Here is a 20,845-nt window from a genome sequence, read left to right as displayed (position 1 = left end):
TGTACCCAGTGGGATCACCACCCAGCGGTCGTAAAAGACAATTGAACTTTGGAACATGGAATATATGGACTTTGTTGGATAACACAGATAATGAGCATCCCGAGCACAGGGCTACCATCATTGCAAGAGAGTTGTAACATTTTAATATCGATATTGCAGTGCTTCAAGAAACTCAAAGAGCAGGAGAGGGACAACTGAAGGAAGAAAAAGGAGGCCACACATTCTTCTGGAAAGGTCTACCTGAACAAGAACATCAAATACATGGTGCCAGGGGTCCGCAGACTTTTTCAGCTGGGGGCCGGTCCACTGTGCCTCAGACCTTGTGGGGGGCCAGACTATTTTTTTGGGGGGGGCAGGGATGAACGAATTCTTATACCCCACAAATAACCCAGAAATGCATTTTAAATAAAAACATGCATTCTACTCATGTATAAACACCAGGCAGGCCCCACAAATAACCCAGAGATGCATTTTAAATAAAAGGACACATTCTACTTATGTAAAAACACACTGATTCCTGGACCGTCCGTAGGCCGGATTTAGAAGGAGATTGAGACAGATCCGGCCCCCGGGCCTTAGTTTGCCTACCCATGGTGTAGGCTTTCCTATCAAAAACGAACTTGTCAGAAGTCCATACTGGCATTACATCCCTCATTACAAATTACTGCTAGGAATATTGGAAGCTCTTAGGCAGAACCTTTGTTTTGTTCTTCTTGCCACTTTTCCCTGCCCAACTTCAATGTAAATCTTGAATTAATGTCAATTTGCACATTAAATATCTTGCCATAAAGGCAGGCCTCAGAACTCTCTCCTCCTCTTTCTCACTAGGGAGCAGGTGTGGTCTGAGGAACACAAAATCACTCATAACTGAAATAAAATGTTGCTCAGAGTACTGCTGGTGGTTTCATCTGTGAGGCTAGTTATTTTATCAGATGTTTCCACCTGAACCTAGACTGTATGGAGACTTTGACATCCTGTGGGATTTCATTACAATTCTCTTTGTTTCCTCGGCTCAATTAACTGTAGAAAAATGAGTTGATTCCTGTTAGAATCTATATGGATTATATACTGAAAATGGAAATTAAAAGCAGCATATATCTGGAATATGGGAATTGGACCAGGGGTATGATCATATGACATTCTCTTACATCTAGCAGTGGATAGCTCAGTTGATTAGAGTGTGGTGCTGATAATGCCAAGATTGCAGGTTCGATCCCTACATATTCCGACTCTGCATTTTTATGATTCTGTGAAGGTGATGTGTGAAGAAGCTATATACAACATTGCTTGTCCCTCTTTCTTTCTAGGAGTGGACAGCAGGGCTCAGTCATAGGTCTGTTACCTCCCATTTGGGACAGGTTTCTGGGAAGATGCATGAGAAATCCACATTTATAGTGGAAGGGGGAGAGACCTGTTAACCCTGTTAAGAAATTGTTCATGACATTCAACACCATCTGTGCTGGCAATGCTCAAAGGGTGAGAAATTGCAATGGTCTGCATTGCTCTTTTATTCTGAGAGGCATATAAAACTCCACACCTGTTAAGACGTGCTGATTTGATATCGTACCAAAGAAGCAAAGTATGACAAACGCCAGTCTTCCCTCTAGTTGGAGATTGCTTGAAATCTCAACCGGTTCTTTTATCCAGATGGGTATGTAAATCTTCAGAGAGGACTTCCTTTTTAAAGAAGTCAGACACCCTCCTGTCCCCTGCATACTTGGGATCACTTTTTGTTCATCCCTTTCGAAGCATTAGACAGGGGAAATGCTTCGATTTCTTTTCTTTTTGGCAGTTTTGGGAGGTAAATTCATCCTTTTAATTAAAGGCAGCTGGTATATTCTGAGTGTTAATAACATGCCACAGGTCTCTTAAAATGCCTCTTTTTTCTAGGTGTCCAATCAGCGGTCCAGCTGGTGGAGTCTGGAGGAGATGCCAAAAGGCCTGGGGAGTCCCTCCGTCTCTCCTGTCGAGCCTCCGGGTTCACCTTCAGCAGCTACTGGATGAGCTGGGTGCGGCAGGCTCCCGGGAAAGGCCTGGAATGGCTGGGAGAAATAAATGCAGCTTCATCTGCCATCAACTACTTGAACAAAGTGAAGGGACGATTCACCATCTCCAGGGACAATTCAAACAGCCTCCTCTATCTGCTAATGAACAACCTGGAAACCGAAGACACGGCTGTGTATTACTGTGCAAGAGTCACAGTGAAAGGAAGTGAATCTGAAGCCTGGCAAAAACCTTCTGTTGCTCACAGCTGCTGTCTGGGTTGATTTCCCTGTACAGTGCTCAGTAAAAGTATGCAGATACGTGGAGACAATAATCTGATCCCTCTTATACCAGGGCTTCTATTGACAAAGAGAGAGCCACCCATTCAGGCATGTGGAGACTCTTTATTCACATTACAAGCAGCACACGCTGAGTTCAGGTGCAAAATGAGCTGCAAGGCTGAGACTCCATGAAAAGGAATGGGTGAAGTGTTTGTGTGTAGCTAGGTAGATCGATCGATCGATCGATCGATTAGTTCATCTTACATTTAGTACTCACATAAAGGGACACTTCACCATCTCCAGGGATAATTTGAACACTGTGTTCATTTGCAAATGAACCACCTGACACCTGAGGACAGTACTTTGAATTACTATGCAGGACACAGTGTGAGATGATGTGAATCTGAAGAAAGACCTCACAGGCACATTTACTCTCAAACACCTCTTTTTCTGGCAGATAACTTCTCAGAGTGTTAGATTATATAACTGGCCTGTCTATGATCAGGAATGGACCAAAAATGACCATCATGTTATATGGCCCAGTTGACATACTTTTTTTTGTATTGTAGGCATGAAGGAAAACCAGGGCTAGGGTAGGCCTCCTTAAATATCCTGGGAGTGGACCTGAGGGAAGCCTACCTGCTGTGTCAGACCCACCACCAGGGAGAGTCTATCTCCAAGCTTGCCTGTTGGAGGGCCAAAATCATCAGGATTAAGCTGATGCACCATGTTCTACTCCAGGGGCCATTATTCCCATTTCTCTCCCTTCCTGCCTATAGGGGCACATTTTATTAAACTGGACGCTTATGACAGCAAAAATGGGAGAGGCAGAAGTTGTCACATTGAGACGGCTCATTGAAACACCTTCTTAAATGAGTGTATAATGCAACGGAGCTGCGCCAACACCCTTGGGCCAAGCTTACTCTGCAATGTGTGAAAAGGTCCTTTACTTCACTTTATAGCATATGAATTTAAAGGAGAGGGGTCCACCCACCCACCTCCTCTCTCCCTCCCTCCCTGCCAATCACACAAGCAGGCAAAGAAAATAGCCTACAGAAGAAATTGCCTTGGATGACTCAAAGCTGTGACTCAAGCCACACCTCAAAGGCAATTTGCAATTCCTCCCCTTTCCTGCAATGCTATTAAGGATTCTGTACGTCTCAGTGAATTGTATCTCATATTAATACCCTCCAATTTTACCCTTGCAGATTTATGCAAAGCCAAGAGGCATTTTCACCTCCTACTTAAACCCTCAAACTCCCTCACCTCAATTCAGGCTTCCTGTAATGGCACCCAGAGTTCCTCTCAGACCCATCTCACCTCACCTCACCACCATGCCTTCTTCATTATTGATGTTGCTTGCACTGGCCGCCTCCTCTTCAAGTGTGTTGGGTTTTACATTATATTATAAGATAATGAATTTGAGTTTCATAAGGTAGTCACAGGCATATAAGTTATCATTTTCTTCCTCCACAACCAGGTGTGCTCTCACAGGTGGTTCTGACCCAGTCATCGGATCCAGTCTTGGAAAAACCTGGAGAATCCCATAAACTGAGCTGTGCCACTGCCGGATTTGACATTAACAGCTACTGGATGGGCTGGATCAGGCAGAAACCTGGCAAAGGACTGGAATGGCTCGTTTGGTATCTTAATTCTGGGAGCAACTATTACTCATCTGAAATTCAAGGGAGATTCACAGCATCGAAGAGTGGCTCCAACTTCTACCTGCAAATGAATAATCTGAAAGGAGACGACACAGCTGTGTATTACTGTGCAAGAGACACAGTGAGAGAGATCCCTCTAGACCTCACACAAAAAACTCTTCACTGCATTCAGTTTAGGGAAGAGTTCCCCAAGGAGACAGCAGAGAACCACAAACCAGACGCTTACACATCAAAACAAACAATTTCAAGGGAAGTCATTATACAAGAATTATTAATAATACTGAACACCATTTTATTCTTTGGTTCAGGGCCAGTCTTCTTGTGAGTTGCCCCTGTATCATCCTGTTCCAACTCACTAGGTCAGAACACAACCCCACTTCTATCCAACTCTACAGGTATATCTCTCTGCCATTTTGGGGGGCTGGCATCACGCAGGGCTAGGATAAACCTCCACTGTACTGTGTGGCTTGGCTCAATTGCATGAGCCACCAGAAGCAACTCTTGTTCATGTATTTCTTCTAAAAGAACTGCAATCCACTATCTTGCTGTATAGAGCTTCCCTCTAAATTATTCTTTCATTCTGTTCATCTCCATTTCATCTCCATTCATTGACACCACTTTATTTAATTTCTTTATGACTCATCTCTTTTTTAAAAAAAAAAATTTTTTTTAATATAAAAAAAGCTTTATTTTATTATTCGCCAATACAACTATTAATACATTCGCATATTACAAACAAAATAAACTAACATTCACTCATTATTACATTCACTCATTTTTACAAACAGAGTAAACTAACATTCAATCATTTACAGAAAAACAACAACAACAACAACAACAACAACAAAAACAACAGATAAAGAACAGAAACGGAAAAAAAAACAAAAAGATCGACCAGTCTTCCCTTGCATCCTTACACCTGTTTTCCCCACCACCTTTCAACACCCCCCTCACCCTGTGCTTGACTTCCAGTCAACTCAGCTGCAGTTCATTTCCACTTATCCTTTTTCTTTCAACACACTGTTATTCCCATTTCTTATTTCTTTACAATTCTTTACAATTCTCCTTTATTATTCAGCTTGTTTAATATCTAATATTTATAACGGAACCTGTTTATTACAATAGGAGATCCGACTTTTCAACATAATTTTGTAAGTACCCTTTGAACGCTTTCCAGTTTTTTTCTGTCTTTTCTCTTGTGGTCCTTCCAATTTCTTCCATTGTTTTGGATATATTGTAATATTCTAAAAGTTTGGCAAGCCATTCCATTTTTGTTGGAATTACCCCGCTTTTCCAATTTTTCGCTATCAGTAGCCTTGCGGCTACTGTTGCGTATAGGTATAATGTTTTACTTTCTTCCTTTAGGCTTCTTGGGACTATTCCCAGTAGAAAACCTTCTGCTGTTTTTTTGAATGAGTGTCTAAACATTTTTTTCATCTCATTGTATATCATATCCCAAAATTGTGCTATATCCGAGCAGTTCCACCATATGTGCATCATGGTACCTTTCCCAGTGTTGCATCGCCAGCAGATATCTCCACAGTTTTTATTCATTTTGGCTATTTTTCCCGGTGTTAAATACCATCTGTGTTGCATTTTTAAATAATTTTCTTTCAATATATTACATCTGGTAAAATTCATATCTTCTTTCCATAATTTTTCCCATTGTTCGAACATAATATTTTTCCCAATATCTTGTGCCCATTTAATCATAGATGCTTTGACTAATTCGTCTTTTGTTTCCCACTCTAATAATAGATCGTATAATTTAGATATATTTTTTGATGTTTCTTGTATTAAATATTTACTAAATTTAGAACATTCTTTTTCGAATCCTACTTTCTTGTCTTTTTGTAATCTGTATTTAATTTGAGTATATTGAAACCAATCTGTGATATACGCTTTAATTTCTGCATAATCTTTTAGTTTGAGTACACCATTTTCTTCCTCTAATACATCTTTATAGGTAATCCAATTCTCCTTCATGTTCCATTTTTTCACTGCTACGATCTCTGCTGGCGACGCCCACCATGGTGTTTTGGGCTCTAGGATTCTTTTATGTTTTTCCCAGATTTTGTATATAGATTTTCTAATTATATGCCCTAGGAAGCCTTTATGTACTTTAACTTTTTCATCAACTAAATAGGCATGCCATCCAAACCTCGTCTCCACTCCTTCTAGATCCAATACATCCGAATCCTCTAATTTAATCCATTCCTTTAGCCAGGTCAGACCCACCGCATCATGATATAATTCCAAATCGGGGAGGCTGAATCCACCTCTTTCTGTGCTGGCCCCAGGGGTATGTCCGTAAAACGAGGTCCAAGTCCAGTCCTGGGTCAAGGGGTCCAAAGGAAGTCAGTCCGGCAGGGAGCAAGGCAGGGAGCAGGTCAAAGTCCAAGGCACGAGGTTGCAGGCTGAGCACACGCTTGCAACAAAGTTGCTCACGCAACTTGGGCTGGGTCTGGCTGGCTTTTATCTGGCCCTATGCTTAGGGCGGTCCCGATCCTCCGGAGACTCGCCTCTCCTCCGGGCCTGGAGGCGAGCACTCCTCCTGCAGACACTTAACTCCCTTCGCCTCTCTGCCCTGAGCCTCTGTAGCTCAGGAGAGGATGGTGGGTTACTGGACCCAGGGGATGCCTCAGCTTCCTCTGAAGAGGCTGGGAGTGGAGCACCTGCAGGCAATGGGTCCTCCCTCCCATCAGGAGCCAGAGCAGACTCTGCTGATGCCTGCACCTGGGGATCCAGCACAGGTGGGGATCCTTCAGGCTCAAGCCCTGGCCCTGGCCCCGGCTCAGCTGGTTCTGGAGGCGGGGAATCCCGTGCAGGCTGGGATCCCTCAGGTTCAGCATCAGAGTCTGACTCCCAGGCCATCACACCATCCCCCCTCCCAGGCCTCCCCCTCAACCGAGGGGCCGGACCAGGCTTGCTGGGGTAAGCTGCATGGAAATCACGGAGGCAGGCAGGCGCGTGGACGTTTTCCGCTGGTTCCCATGAACGATCCTCAGGCCCATACCCTTTCCAGTCGATGAGGTATTGGAGCTTCCCCCTGCGGTGTCGTGAGTCGAGAATGCGCTCCACCTCGTACTCAGGCTCCCCCTCAACCAAAACTGGCTGCGGTCGTGGGTTGTCTGGGTGGAACTCGTCGGGCGGGGCGACTGGACTAAGTAGGGACCGGTGGAATACCGGGTGAACCTTGAGCGATGGAGGTAACTGGAGGCGAAACGCCACCGGCGACACCTGCGCAGTGATGGTGAATGGGCCGGCAAACCGTGCATCCAGCTTTCGTGAGGGCCGAGAAGGATGCAGGTGACGGGTAGAGAGCCACACCCGATCACCAACATGGAGTTCTGGCCCCTCCTGACGATGTCGGTCAGCCTGGGCCTTGTATGCGTCCTTGGCCTGGTGCAGTTGCTCCATCAATAATTGTTGCTGGGACTGAAGCTCCTGAAGCCAGTCTGTCACTGCGGGGACCGCGGAAGCTGGCAGCACGTCTGGGAACAAACGAGGATGGTAGCCGTAGGAGGCCTGGAACGGGGTTTGCTGGGTGGAGGCGTTCACTGCATTGTTGTAGGCGAACTCCGCCAATGGCAAGTGATCGACCCAGTCATCCTGCTGAAAGCTGCAGTAACACCGGAGATACTGCTCCAGCACTGCATTTGCCCGTTCCGTCTGGCCATCGGTCTGCGGGTGGTGGGCCGAAGATAGACAGACCTCCGTCCCAAGGGTCTGGTGCAGGGCTCGCCAGAAGTGGGATGTGAACTGGACGCCGCGGTCAGAAACCACACGCTCGGGCAGGCCATGCAGGCGGAAGATGTGCTGCAAGTACAGTTGAGCCGTTTCCTTAGCTGTGGGTATGGACGGGCAGGGGGCACAGTGCACCATCTTAGTGAAATGGTCCGTGAAAACCAGGAGGCAGGTACAGTGACGAGATGGGGGCAAGTCCACCACAAAGTCCAGCGAGACCGTGTGCCAGGGACGCGGTGGGACTGGTAATGGCTGGAGCAGACCGGGGGGTCGCCCGGTAGGACCCTTGGCCCGCCGGCAGACATCGCAACCAGCAACATAGCGTGCCACATCAGCCTTCAGGCGGGGCCACCAGAACTCCCGGCTTACCAGATGGGTGGTCCGGTACCGCCCAAAGTGCCCTGCTGCTGGGGCATCGTGGGACATCTGGAGAACCTCAGCCCGCAATGGTCCTGGTGGGATGTATAGACGACCCTGGTGCAGCAGTAGGCCCTGGTGCAGGGCCAGCCCCGGATATCGAGGGCATGACCCGTCAGACAGTTCCCGGAGCCGTTCCTGTGCCCAAGCGTCGACCCGTTGCTGTTCTCGCACCCGAGCCTGCAGCGGCTTGGCCTCCTGAGTGGCCAGGAATGCGGCTGGTGGTAAGATAGTCGCAGGCACTGACTGCTGTACAGTGTCTGCGACGTCCTCAGGTTTCCGGGACAGGGCATCCGCTTTCCGGTTTTGGGAGCTAGGGATGTAGCGGATCCGGAACTGGAACCGGGAGAAAAACAGCGCCCACCGGATCTGCCTTTGGTTCAACTTGCGGGTGGTCTGGAGGTACTCCAGATTCCGGTGGTCCGTTCTCACTTCCACCGGGTGTCGTGCCCCCTCAAGATGATGGCGCCAGACCTCAAAGGCCACCTTGATGGCCAGTAGTTCCCGCTCCCACACGGTATAGTTACGCTCCGCCGGAAGGAGCTGCCGGGAGTAGTAAGCGCAGGGTAACAGTGGCGCATCGGGTCCGTGTTGCTGAGACAGGATGGCACCGAGAGCCGTACTGGAGGCATCAGTCTCCACCACGAAGGGACGAGAGGGATCAGGATGCTGTAAAATCGGCGCCCTCTGGAAACAGGCTTTCAACCCCTGAAATGCCACTTCAGCCTCCTCATCCCAGGAGAAGGGCGTCTTGGGGCGCAGCAGTCGGGTTAATGGGGTGGTGCGATGAGCATAATCTGCAATGAAGGTCCGGTAATAGTTGGCGAACCCTAGGAACCGCTGTAAGTCCTTGCGGTTCCGGGGCGCTGCCCACTCTCGAACCGCAGCCACCTTCCCAGGGTCCATCTGCACCCCGTCAGGGGAGAGTCGGTGTCCAAGGAAGTCTACTGACCGCTGGTGGAACTCGCACTTGCTGAGCTTGGCGTACAGGCGGTGCTCCCGCAAGCGCTGCAACACGGACCGAACATGACTCTCGTGACGGGCTGGGTCACGGGAATAAATCAGAATATCATCTAGGTACACCACCACGTATTTGTCTAGCAAGTCCTGGAACACGTGGTTGATGTACCGTTGAAACACGGCGGGCGCGTTGCATAATCCGAACGGCATAACCAGGTATTCAAACTGCCCATACCGGGTCCCGAATGCAGTCTTCCACTCGTCCCCGGCACGGATCCGAATCAAGTTGTAGGCCCCTCGGAGGTCCAGTTTGGTGAACATCTGCGCCCCCTGCACCCGCTCCAGCAATTCTGCAATAAGGGGCAAGGGGTACCGGTCTGGGATGGTGATCTTATTCAGGGCCCGGTAGTCATGGCAGAGGCGAAGCTCCCCACACTTCTTCTTAACGAAGAGTACAGGAGCGGCAGTGGGTGAGGTAGAGGGTCTAATGAACCCGCGTTCCAGGTTCTTGCGAAGGAAGTCCTGCAAGGCTTCACGCTCTGGCTCCGAAAGAGAATATAAGCGGCTCACAGGCAGGGGCGCCCCAGGCTGTAGGTCTATGCCGCAGTCGAAGGACCGATGAGGCGGCAGTTTGTCTGCCCCCTGTTCCTCGAACACGTCTAAATAGTCCTGGTACACGGCAGGGAGCGTTGACACAGCCTGACCCATGGGGGCAGCTGCTACTAACTCGGACTGAGCATGGGAACCCGGGTCTGGGAAACGTACAGTCCGATTGACCCAGTCGATCTGAACATTGTGCGACTCCAGCCAGTCCATCCCAAGCACCAGGGGAAACCGGGGCATGGTGGCAATGTCCAGGGTTCGCACCTCCCGGTGCTGCTGGTAGCACAGGACCAAGGGCTGGGTCTCCCGAGTAACAGCGCCCGAGCGTAGGAGCCGTCCGTCAATTGCCTCCACCTGTACTGGTTCCGGCTTGTTCTGAAGCGGCACCTGATGCTGAGTGGCGAAGGCAGAGTCCATATAGGAGCGGGTTGCCCCCGAATCCACCAGAGCGTGGGTGAGAATCCAGGGCCCACCGGGGGGGTATAGACGCACCGGTATCATGAGGTGTTGCAATTCCACTGGTGAGGGCCCATCATGCGATGCTTGGGACTCCAGGTAGCCTGGGCCATCGGCTACTGGGGTTGGCCGTTTTCCCTGCGGCTGGTGTTTCTCAGGGCAGGTTCGGGCGTAGTGTCCACTCCCACCGCAGTAGAGACACAGGTTCCCCTCCCGACGCCGAGTCTTTTCCGAGGGGGAGAGGCGAGGCCGCGCTGCCCCGAGCTGCATCGGCTCCTCCAATGACTCAGCTTTGGCCACGGAACTGCAGGGAAGCACCGGCGCCGGGAGCCCGGAGTGCTGGCGGCCCCGGGCCTGGCGACGGTCCTCCAACCGATCGTCTATCTGCAGACTCCGTTGGATGAGGGCATCCAGTGTGGCAGGGCGATCCAACGTGGCCAGCTGATCCAGTATCTCGTCTGAAAGTCCCTCGAGATACTGGTCCCGCAGGGCAGAGTCGTTCCAGGTCAAGTCCTGCGCCAGCAGCCGAAATTCCGTGGCGTAGGTGGCCACTGTGGACTTGCCCTGTTTCAACCGCCGAATTGCCCGATTGGCTTGACTCCCCTTCTGAGGGTTGGCGAACGTGGTTTCCAGATGATTGCAAAACCCCGTATAGTCTGTCAGCAAGGGGGAGTCTTGCCGGAGCAGCGGCAACGCCCACTTGGCCGCCTGGTCCTTCAGCAAGCTGATCAGGAAGTGCACCTTGGTGCGGCCGTCAGGGAAATCCCGAGCTCGCCCCTGAATATACAGCTTGGCCTGGGCGAGAAACATGGGAAAGCTGGCTGGGGACCCATCAAATTTCTCTGGCAGGGCCACTGGGTACTTGCCAGGAGCTGGGGCGGCAGCCCCAGGAGCCGGTAAGGCATCCAAACGCTGCTGAAGCGCCGTAACCACATTGCTTAGCTGCTGCACGGTGTGGGTCAAGGCCTGGTTCTCCTGCGCCAATGCCACCAGCGCAGCCGCCTGGTCAGCCATGGCTACTAGTTCCTCCCGAACGCACCCCAGCAAAGGGGGGAGTGCGGGTGTGGCGTGAGCAAACTGTGCTGGCCCCAGGGGTATGTCCGTAAAACGAGGTCCAAGTCCAGTCCTGGGTCAAGGGGTCCAAAGGAAGTCAGTCCGGCAGGGAGCAAGGCAGGGAGCAGGTCAAAGTCCAAGGCACGAGGTTGCAGGCTGAGCACACGCTTGCAACAAAGTTGCTCACGCAACTTGGGCTGGGTCTGGCTGGCTTTTATCTGGCCCTATGCTTAGGGCGGTCCCGATCCTCCGGAGACTCGCCTCTCCTCCGGGCCTGGAGGCGAGCACTCCTCCTGCAGACACTTAACTCCCTTCGCCTCTCTGCCCTGAGCCTCTGTAGCTCAGGAGAGGATGGTGGGTTACTGGACCCAGGGGATGCCTCAGCTTCCTCTGAAGAGGCTGGGAGTGGAGCACCTGCAGGCAATGGGTCCTCCCTCCCATCAGGAGCCAGAGCAGACTCTGCTGATGCCTGCACCTGGGGATCCAGCACAGGTGGGGATCCTTCAGGCTCAAGCCCTGGCCCTGGCCCCGGCTCAGCTGGTTCTGGAGGCGGGGAATCCCGTGCAGGCTGGGATCCCTCAGGTTCAGCATCAGAGTCTGACTCCCAGGCCATCACACTTTCCTTCTTATCAATCATAATTTTATATTTTATCCTCGGTTTTTTCCCGGACCAAATAAATGTTGCCAAATCCTTTTTCCAATTTTTGAAACATTTTTCTCCTCCTAATATTGGGATACATTGGAATAAGAACATCATCTTGGGTAAGATATTCATTTTTATTACTGATATTCTCCCTAATAGAGATAAATTTAGTTTATCCCATATTGATAGATCCTTTTTAATTTCTTTCCATATTTTCCCATAATTTTCTTCAATTAAATCCATAGTATTTGTTGTTATATTAATTCCCAAATATCTTATTTTTTTTTAATTCCCAATCCTGTGATTTCTTGTAGTTCCACTTTGTCTTTTTCTTCCATATTTTTCACTAATATTTTTGTTTTCCCATAATTTAATTTAAAACCTGCTAGTCTACCATATTCATTCATACATTCTAGTGTTCTGGGTACACATTGCAGAGGATTTTCCGTTGTTATCATGATGTCATCTGCATAAGCCCTCAACTTATATCTTTTGATACCCACTGCTATGCCTCTTATTTGATTATCCAATCTTATTTTCTTTAGCAGAGTCTCTAATACCATTATAAATAGCATTGGAGATAGGGGGCATCCTTGTCTTGTACCTTTTGATATGTTAATCTCTTCACCCATCTCTCCATTAATTATTATTTTTGCCTTTTGTTTATTATATATTGCATTTATACCTTTTTGGAATTTTTCGCCTAAATTCAATTCTTCTATTAATTTCCCCATAAATTCCCATGAAATTTTATCAAATGCTTTTTCTGCATCAATTGAAATCAAAGCTGCTTGTTTGTCAGTTCTAATTTGTAAGTATTCTATTATATCTATTATATTCCTAATATTATCTTTAATGTGCCTTCACGAATCCAGCCTGATTTTTATGTACTATTTTCCCTATTATTTTCTTTAACCTATTAGCCAGTAATCCTGCATATATTTTATAATCTGAATTTAATAACGAAATTGGTCTATAATTTGAGATAGATTCCAAATCCGTGCCTTGTTTCGGTAACAATGTTATATACGCCTGGGTCCAAGAGTCCGGAATGTTCCCCTTCTCCAGTGCTTCCTCCATTACTTCTTTTAATGGTTCGATTATTTCCTCTGCCAGTTCTTTATAATATTCTGATGGTATGCCATCTGGGCCTGGTGACTTTCCTATTTTGGTCTTTTGAATTATTTCCTTGATTTCTGCAGTTGATATTGGTTCATTAAGTAATTTATAGTCTTCTTCTTCTATTCCTGTTAATTTATTTTCCTTTATATATTTCTCTATATCCTCTTTTAAGACTTCATCTTTCTGATACAATTTTTTATAATATTCTCCGAATTCTTTTTTGATTTCTGCTATATCCTTTAATGTTCTTTCCCCTATTTTTATTTTATTTATTAATTTTTCACTTCTTCGCTTTTTTAATTGCCAGGCAAGTACCTTGCCTGGTTTATTTGCCCATTCGAAATTTCTATATTTCCAAAATTTTATTTGTTGTTCTACCTCTTGTTCTATAATTCTATTGTATTCTGTTCTCAATATTTTAATTTCCTCATTTAATCTCTCCTTATTTTTACTCACATAGGCTAATTTTTCTTTCCTCCTAATTTCTTCTAAAAGTTCCTTTCTTTTCTTTTCTTTATTCTTATATATTATTGAGTTTTGTTGTATGAAATACCCTCTGACGACTGCTTTCCCAGCATCCCACACTGTTTTGATATCTATTCCTTTCTTCCAGTTATTTTCAAAATATTCTTTTAATAGCTTTTTAGCTCCTTGGATCACACCTTGATTTTTTAGCAAAAAAACATTCATTCTCCACCTTTTGTTTCCCTTCCTCTCTCTTCCCTTAAGTGTTAATGATACTGGGTTGTGATCAGTAAGTGTTCTTGGTAATATTTCCGCTTTCTCTGTGTTTAATGTCATATCTTTTGTTACCCATATCCCATCGATTCTGCTGTGAGATTCGTTGGGATCTGAGAAATAAGTAAATTCCTTTTCCACAGGGTGTTTATGTCTCCATATATCAACTAAATCAAAAATCTTCACCATTTCCACAAAACTTTTTGGTAGCTTCCCTTCATTTCCCCCCCTCACTTTCTGCAATCTGTCCAGTTCCGGTTCCATTACTCCATTCAGGTCTCCTAGCAGGATAATTTTCATATCTATATATTCCATTAACAGAGATCTTACTTTGGCATAGAATTCAGATTTCCCATAATTTGGCCCATAGATACCAGCAATTACAATTGATTCTCCTTCTAATATTATTTTAACAATCACTATCCTCCCTTCTTCATCCTCATATAATAGTTTGGGTTCATACTTACTTTTAACATATATTACAACCCCCCTCCTTTTTTTAACATCAGATGAGATGAATTCTTCCCCTAGCCTTGGCTTTACCAATACTCTCTTATGTTTAATATTAACATGTGTCTCTTGCAGACAGATTAAATCCCATTTTTGCTTATCTAGAATGCGTTCTATTTTTTGTCTTTTCCTCCTATTGTTTAAACCATTTACATTCCAAGATAATAATTTAAATTTCATTCTTTATTATTTAAAAACTTGTAAGATCAATAGAAAGACTTTAAGCTTTCTATGGTGGTAAAAGAAGTGAATTTTGTGTTAATTTTTGGTCTGGTTATTACCCCTGGCACAGTTCTTTATCCTTCCACCTTTTGGTTGGCTCCTTCTTCTTCCTCCGATAGTTCTCCCTTTTTCCTTTCATCCGTTCTTCCTTCACTTTTCCCTCCTCCCAGTTCTTCACGGTATTTCCTCCAGAATATATCCGCTTCCTCAAATGTCTCAAATCGTCTTCTTCTTCCTTTAAAGTTGAAAGAGATCCCCACTGGATATTCCCATCTGAAGGATATTGATTTTGTCCTTAGTGCTTTTGTTAAGAATTGGAATTGCTGTCTCTTTTTCCTCAGCCTTGGTGGGATTTCTTTCATGATTATTATTTCTTTTTTATCTATCATTAATTTATTCTTACTCTTTGTTTGAAGAATCTTATCTCTCATCCAGTTTGATGTGAATTCAATTATACAATCTGCTGGCCATTTGTTCATTTTAGCTTTCCTGGAGTTCACCCTGAAGATTTTCTCTGTCTGTTCTATTATGTCTTTTTCTTCCAGATGTAGCCACTTTGCTAAGATATCAATCATTTTCTTCCAAATATCTTCCTTTTCCTCCTCTGGAATATTTCTAAATCTCAAGGTCTTCTGTTTGATCTGCATCTGTATCATTGACAAAGCATCCCCGGTAGCTTCCTGGATTATATTTAGGTCCTCCAGCTCTTTTTTCAGTCTATCTATTTCTTTTCTATATTCCCTTTGTTCTTTACTGAGTTTTTTCACCACCTCTTCCATTTGCTGATTTTTGTTCTTTAATTCTTGCACTTTTTTATCCGTCTCCTTCATTCCTTCCAACACTTCTGATAATTTCTCCTTTATTTCTTCATTTTCCTTCTCATTTTTTTCCATTGTACTTTCTAATTTTCCTAATTTCCCATCAATTATATTAATTTTTTCGTCCAGTCCTTTTTTCATTTCTCCAATGTCCCCCTTCAGGCTCATAATAAGTTCTCTCAAGTCCATTTCCTGCTCCAAGCCTGAATTCCTTCTTTGTTGTTGTTGACTTACAATTCCAGTCTGTTTCCTGACTCCTTGAGACATTTTACGTTCTTTTTCCGACCACCAGGTGTCCCTCTGTCACTTTTAAATTCTTTCCTAGTTGTCCTTCTTACTCTGTCCAGTGGGTGTCGCTGTGCTCCTTGTTTCCAGTCCGCCAGTGTCCTCCTTTCTCTAGCTTGCTTCCGCTCTTTGTCTCTGTTACTTCCTTCTTCTTGGTGGAAGCTCAGCTTTTTCAGACCATCGTCGCCATCTTTTTTGCTTTGTCCTCCTTCTTTCCCCCACAGCGATCCTTTTTCCCTTGTCCTTGCCTTCCCTTCAGAGATCTGCGTTTTATTTCAGAGCGGCTGCTTCACGCTCCTCCCTCCCAATCGCCAACTGCCTGCACCACTCTGCTTCGTTTGGTTTCAAGTCCGTTTCGGTTAGTGTGCTTTTAATGGAGTTAATTACAGTCTGAGTGACTTCTTTATGTTCTCTTTTTATTCCTTCTATTCTTCTTCTGTTTTCTGTTTTCCTATTTATTTGTGGTAGCGCTATTTTCCCTTCCGCTGCTTATTTTCTCTCCCTTTTTCCTTTTACTACAGTTCACTCTGCGGAGGGTTTTTCTTTCCCTTTTATATTCTCGTTCCTCCTTTCTTCCCTTCTATTTCAATCCTTTCCCACTGGCACCACTTTATGTTAGTTTGATATAAAAATAGAAATTTCACCGTCTTATCGCTGCTTCGGTAACCTGAGGCTTTCTGCCGGTCTGCGTGTTGTTCTTCTCTGTGCCTTGGTTCCCCCCCACCTCAGCCGTTTTTTTTTTTTTTTTCTGGCGAGGGGTGCCGGGATCCCGAATAGCACTGCCGAAGTTCCTTTAGCTTGGGCTTCCTTCCAAGCCTTCTGGGGGTCGTTTTAGCCTAACGTACCCCCCCCCAGACCGGCGTACACCCCGACTTGCTAACTGCAGTCGGAGCTCACCCGTCACAGCTGCGGTGAAATCATCTCATTCTATCCTATAATATAGTATACTATTATAGTATAGTATAGTATAGTATAGTATAGAACACTGCAAGGCTTCCCAGATCAGTTCATTTAATCATTTATCATAATAGCAAACAACAGGACCAGTCCTGTTGCCATTGGGAGAAAAATGACAATTGGAATGGTGTTGAATTGGTGCAGCAACAGAAATGTGATATATATATATAATTAAATTTGTTGTCTTTGCTGCTAAAACATCTACTCTACTACCTATAAACCAACTTAGCTGATGACAAGCAGATTCTTTATGTTTTTGTCCTTAATAGTTGCTCCCTGTTGTTCAGCTTGGGCCTCAGGACAATGATGTAGCATTTAGGGAAAAATATGCAACCCAGTAACCCAGCACTGGAGGCCAAGATGGAGAAGACCTCCACAACCACCATGTATTTTCCTGTTAAGCTCAGGTAGGCCAGAACAAAGGACAACCAAACACTGCAAAACACCAACATACTGAATGTAATGAATTTGGCCTCATTAAAACTATCTGGTAACTTCCGTGCAAAAAAAGCCACAATGAAACTGACGATGGCCAAGAGGCCCAAATAGCTCAGGACACAGTAAAACATGGCAACTGATCCTTCATTACAGTGCACAATGATTTCCTCTGTTACAGAGTGCATGTCTAAATCAGGGAACGGGGGAGAGATTCCCAGCCACCCTATACAAATACTTGCTTGAATCAGGGAGCATGAAAGGACAATGGCTTGACCCAGTCTTTTGCCCACCCACTTCATCAGCCTGGATCCTGGCCTTGTGGCTAAGAAAACAAGAACCACGGTGATGGTTTTGGCCAACACACAAGATACAGCCACTGAGAAGATGATGCCAAAAGTGGGTTGACGGAGAAGGCAGGTGACTTTTCCAGGTTGTCCAAGGAACAGCAAAGAAGAGAGGAAGCAGAGCAGGAGGGAGACGAGGAGAGTGTAGGTGAGGCCTCGGTTGTTGGCTTTGACAATGGGAGTATCTTTGTGCTTAATAAAAGTTCCTAGTACCAAAGCTGTGATTAGGGAAAAAGAAATAGAAACTGAAGATAGCATGATTCCTAAAGGTTCCTCATAAGAAAGGAAGTTTCTAGATTTGAGGATACAGCCATCTCTGCAATTGTTTGGATATTGATTTTCTTGACATTTGAAGCAGTCATCCATATCTAAAAATTGAAAGAGGTCCAGTTTCAGTGCCAATTTTTATTTCAATTTGGGGAAGATTTCCCTGACCTGGAACAGATACATTTCTGTACATGGTCGTATGAAAATTATTTTTAATAATCTCTCGATCACACTTGTGCTCATCTTCTATCACCAGCTGTGCTATATGAAGGATCCTAAAGTTGTAATTTAATTATGTTTATTTTTTAAATGTATTTTAATATTTTGCATGTGTGCTACCTTGGGAAGATTGCACCCTGAAAGGCAAGGTATATAAAGTTTCAGTAAATGAGTAGAAAATTTGAGCATTGCCACATTCCTGTTCTCTCCTTGATGGAGTCAATAATTGGCATTTTAATGAAATATTTGAAAAGCATGGAGCTCTCTACTGCCATCCTTCCCGTCCCGGTTACCACCAGTATCACACTTCCCCACCAGCAACTTTTGTTCCTTCTTCCCCTGCCCCGCCCCTCCTGCATGTATGCATAATAGGGATTTAAAGTCCTAATTAAATAACAGGGCTCACCACTGATCTGAAGCCTGGATTTGGGCCAACCCTTTTGTGCTGGTTTGAGCCCCAGTATAGACTGGGAAAGCGATGCAGAGCCCTACTGAATGCCTTCTGGGATCAAGCAACTCATTTTTCAGATATGCTAAAAGTATATGTGTACCACAATCTTGTATGTGTCAACTGAGAAGCAAAAGTAGAGAAGAAAGCAGAACTTTTTTTGTTGGATCTTACTCTGATATATAAATGTATAATTTTGTGAACTTATTTATACATTTATTTTTGAAAATGTGGAAAACACAGGAGATCTATCATCTTATCTATACCTATAATCTATCTATCTATCTCTATCATCTATGTATCATCTATCTATATCTATCTATCTATCTATCTATCTATCTATCTATCTATCTATCATCTATCTATGTTCCTACATATCACTTCAAGTACTCATTTTGCTTGGCTTTTTAAAGCATATCTATTCGGCTTAATATTTCAAAAATCTCTAAGCAGGTTAAAAAAGTAGAATAAAAGCAATAATGTGGTCTAACAGAGACAAATATAAAAGCCAGTAAAACAGTATTATAAAAGAAATAAAAACAGCAAAATTGTAATAGCAGGGTCTCATCCTATGGGTTAGGTTGTGAGAAGAATGGACAAAGACATGTGTTTAAACAAGATGTTTGAAGCAACTAATCAACAATGCTTCACATAAGGCAAAGGGAAGGGGAAGCACTGGGGAAGTAGCAAAAAAAAATGTACATTTTCTGCTCACCACCATGTGATATTATACATGTGAGGTGTGCTGCCATGAGTAAAATGTCATGATAGTATGACTAGTTACATGAACGATAGGGCAACCTATTACTTGCAAATGGTCATTAGGCAGAATAATAATAATAATAATAATAATAATAATAATAATATCTTAAGCTTGTGGAATGAGAAGAAGAAAAAAAAAAGATTTCTACATCACCTACCATCCTGTTCTGAAAACTTCCCTTCTGAGCATGGAACACAGTCATAACAGCAAAATTTCCCTCCTTCCTTCATTTTCTTCTGGTACCCAGGATGGCAGTGTTCATTGCAGACCGAAATAGGCCGCTCCTATTCATAGACAAGAAGGGGGTTTGGGATGGAATGCATAAGGACACAAACACAAACTTGCCCATCCACTCAGCCTTTGATCCACAGCAGAGCGACTGAGGGAGGTGGCACCTGAAACATTTTGCTTTAAAAATTAACTTCTAATTTTGTTAGTCACTGTAACAAATAGATGCAGATATAGCTACATAAACGTCCTACTGCACATCTAGAGATCAAGAAGCTGATGTTTCAACCACGTACCATATTCTATAGAAACAGTCAGTGCCAAATAGTGTTCCTTCAAGGCATCTTACATGGATTTACTCCTGAGCTCTACCATACCTGAGCTCTACCATATTTAAGCTAGGCATGGTAAAAATGTAGCATCGTTTTCAAAATAAGAAAAGAAATCTTTCAGCACTCATATCTACTTTTTGAATATGCTAGGTAGTCCAGCTTTTATAGAACCTGATCACTCATCATATCCTCAGATTAGGTAGACAAAGGAAGTCCTTGCACCTGAATGATACATCCAGTGCAGTAGTCTACAACTTTCTCAGACTCAGGATCCACTTTTAACTGAAGCACACATCTGGCAGCACAATTTTAACATTATTATTTTTTAGATGGTAGTATTGTGACCCACCACAAATTAGACTGTGACTCAGTGGTCGAATTGGCCTACCAACACCAAAAACCCAACGATTCAGAGAACAGAGCACCTCCCCTAAATATGTGGAATTCCCTACCTGGTTAAAACCTTTTTGCCACACAATTATGTCTTCATTAAGAGTGAGTATGTTTCCTTCAAGTGCTTTGAGGTCCTCCAGTACTCTTCCAATTTTCACTCTATGAAATGACTTGTTAGGGAATATGATTATGTTCATTATGTCAAATCCACCTCCCACTCCCCCGTCACCATTGAAGGACACCATTTCGCCAGCTGAGTTGTTGAAAGAAATGTTTTGAAGAAACAGATGGAGCTAACAGAAAGAAGATAAGAAGAAAGGGTTTTGAAACAAGAGGATACATATGATACTGTAAGTAAGTAAATGAATGGATGGATGGATGATACTAGACCTTGGAGATTTTGCAGTAAGAATTGTAAAGTTTCTCCCTGCCTGATGTTCATTGCATAATTTGATCTAGGACAGAGCGAAGAGCTCTTTTCCACCTTTGCATGGCATTTATTGTCTTCAGAAGATGTGAGAGGGAGAATATTGGGAACTTGGCAATACTGAGAAAGCCACTTCCAGCCCTTAGCGGGAGGTGGAGTTGCGGGCGTCACAACCCGATCACGCATGCAGGGACTGAGAGCTCAGCCCCTGTACGATTGGTGGGATTCCCGTCCGCATCAATCTCAGGCCGACCAATCCGGTTGTCCGGGGGGCGTGTCCTGCTTCCTTTAAGAAGGAGATGGACGGGAACCCCTCCCTCTTTCGACCCGCTCCCCAGCTGCAACGGATCACCTGCCCACCCGCCCTTTAGGTTTATCTCTTGACCTTGCTATGGACCTCAGTTGGTCATCTTGGTTGGCCAAGGGGCCTGTTAGGACTTTTTCCACTTGGGCTAGCCAAGGGTGTTTTTTTTTGTTTTTGTTTTTTTGCCTACCACATAGCAATTTGTCACAACTATTGGTTTTGG

General features: G+C 44.9%; 2 protein-coding genes across 2 annotated transcripts; one reads left to right on the top strand and one right to left on the bottom strand.

Annotated features, from left to right (window-relative positions):
* The first annotated feature begins 1,734 nt into the window (after positions 1-1,734).
* Positions 1,735-14,261, top strand: LOC117058965. Its single transcript, XM_033170393.1, has 5 exons — positions 1,735-1,801; positions 1,891-2,240; positions 3,473-3,647; positions 3,745-4,049; positions 14,253-14,261. The coding sequence occupies exons 1-5, from the start codon at positions 1,765-1,767 to the stop codon at positions 14,259-14,261; spliced, it is 876 nt and encodes a 291-aa protein (XP_033026284.1). The 5' UTR covers positions 1,735-1,764.
* A 2,446-nt stretch (positions 14,262-16,707) lies between these two features.
* On the bottom strand, positions 16,708-17,607 carry LOC117058962 (vomeronasal type-2 receptor 26-like). Its single transcript, XM_033170389.1, has one exon. It carries the CDS (start codon positions 17,605-17,607, stop codon positions 16,708-16,710), a length of 900 nt encoding a protein of 299 aa, XP_033026280.1.
* Between the last annotated feature and the right edge of the window lie 3,238 nt (positions 17,608-20,845).

The sequence above is a fragment of the Lacerta agilis genome, chromosome 14 (assembly GCF_009819535.1).
Source record: "Lacerta agilis isolate rLacAgi1 chromosome 14, rLacAgi1.pri, whole genome shotgun sequence".
NCBI lineage: Eukaryota > Metazoa > Chordata > Lepidosauria > Squamata > Lacertidae > Lacerta > Lacerta agilis.
This window is presented reverse-complemented; position numbering and strand designations above follow the sequence as displayed.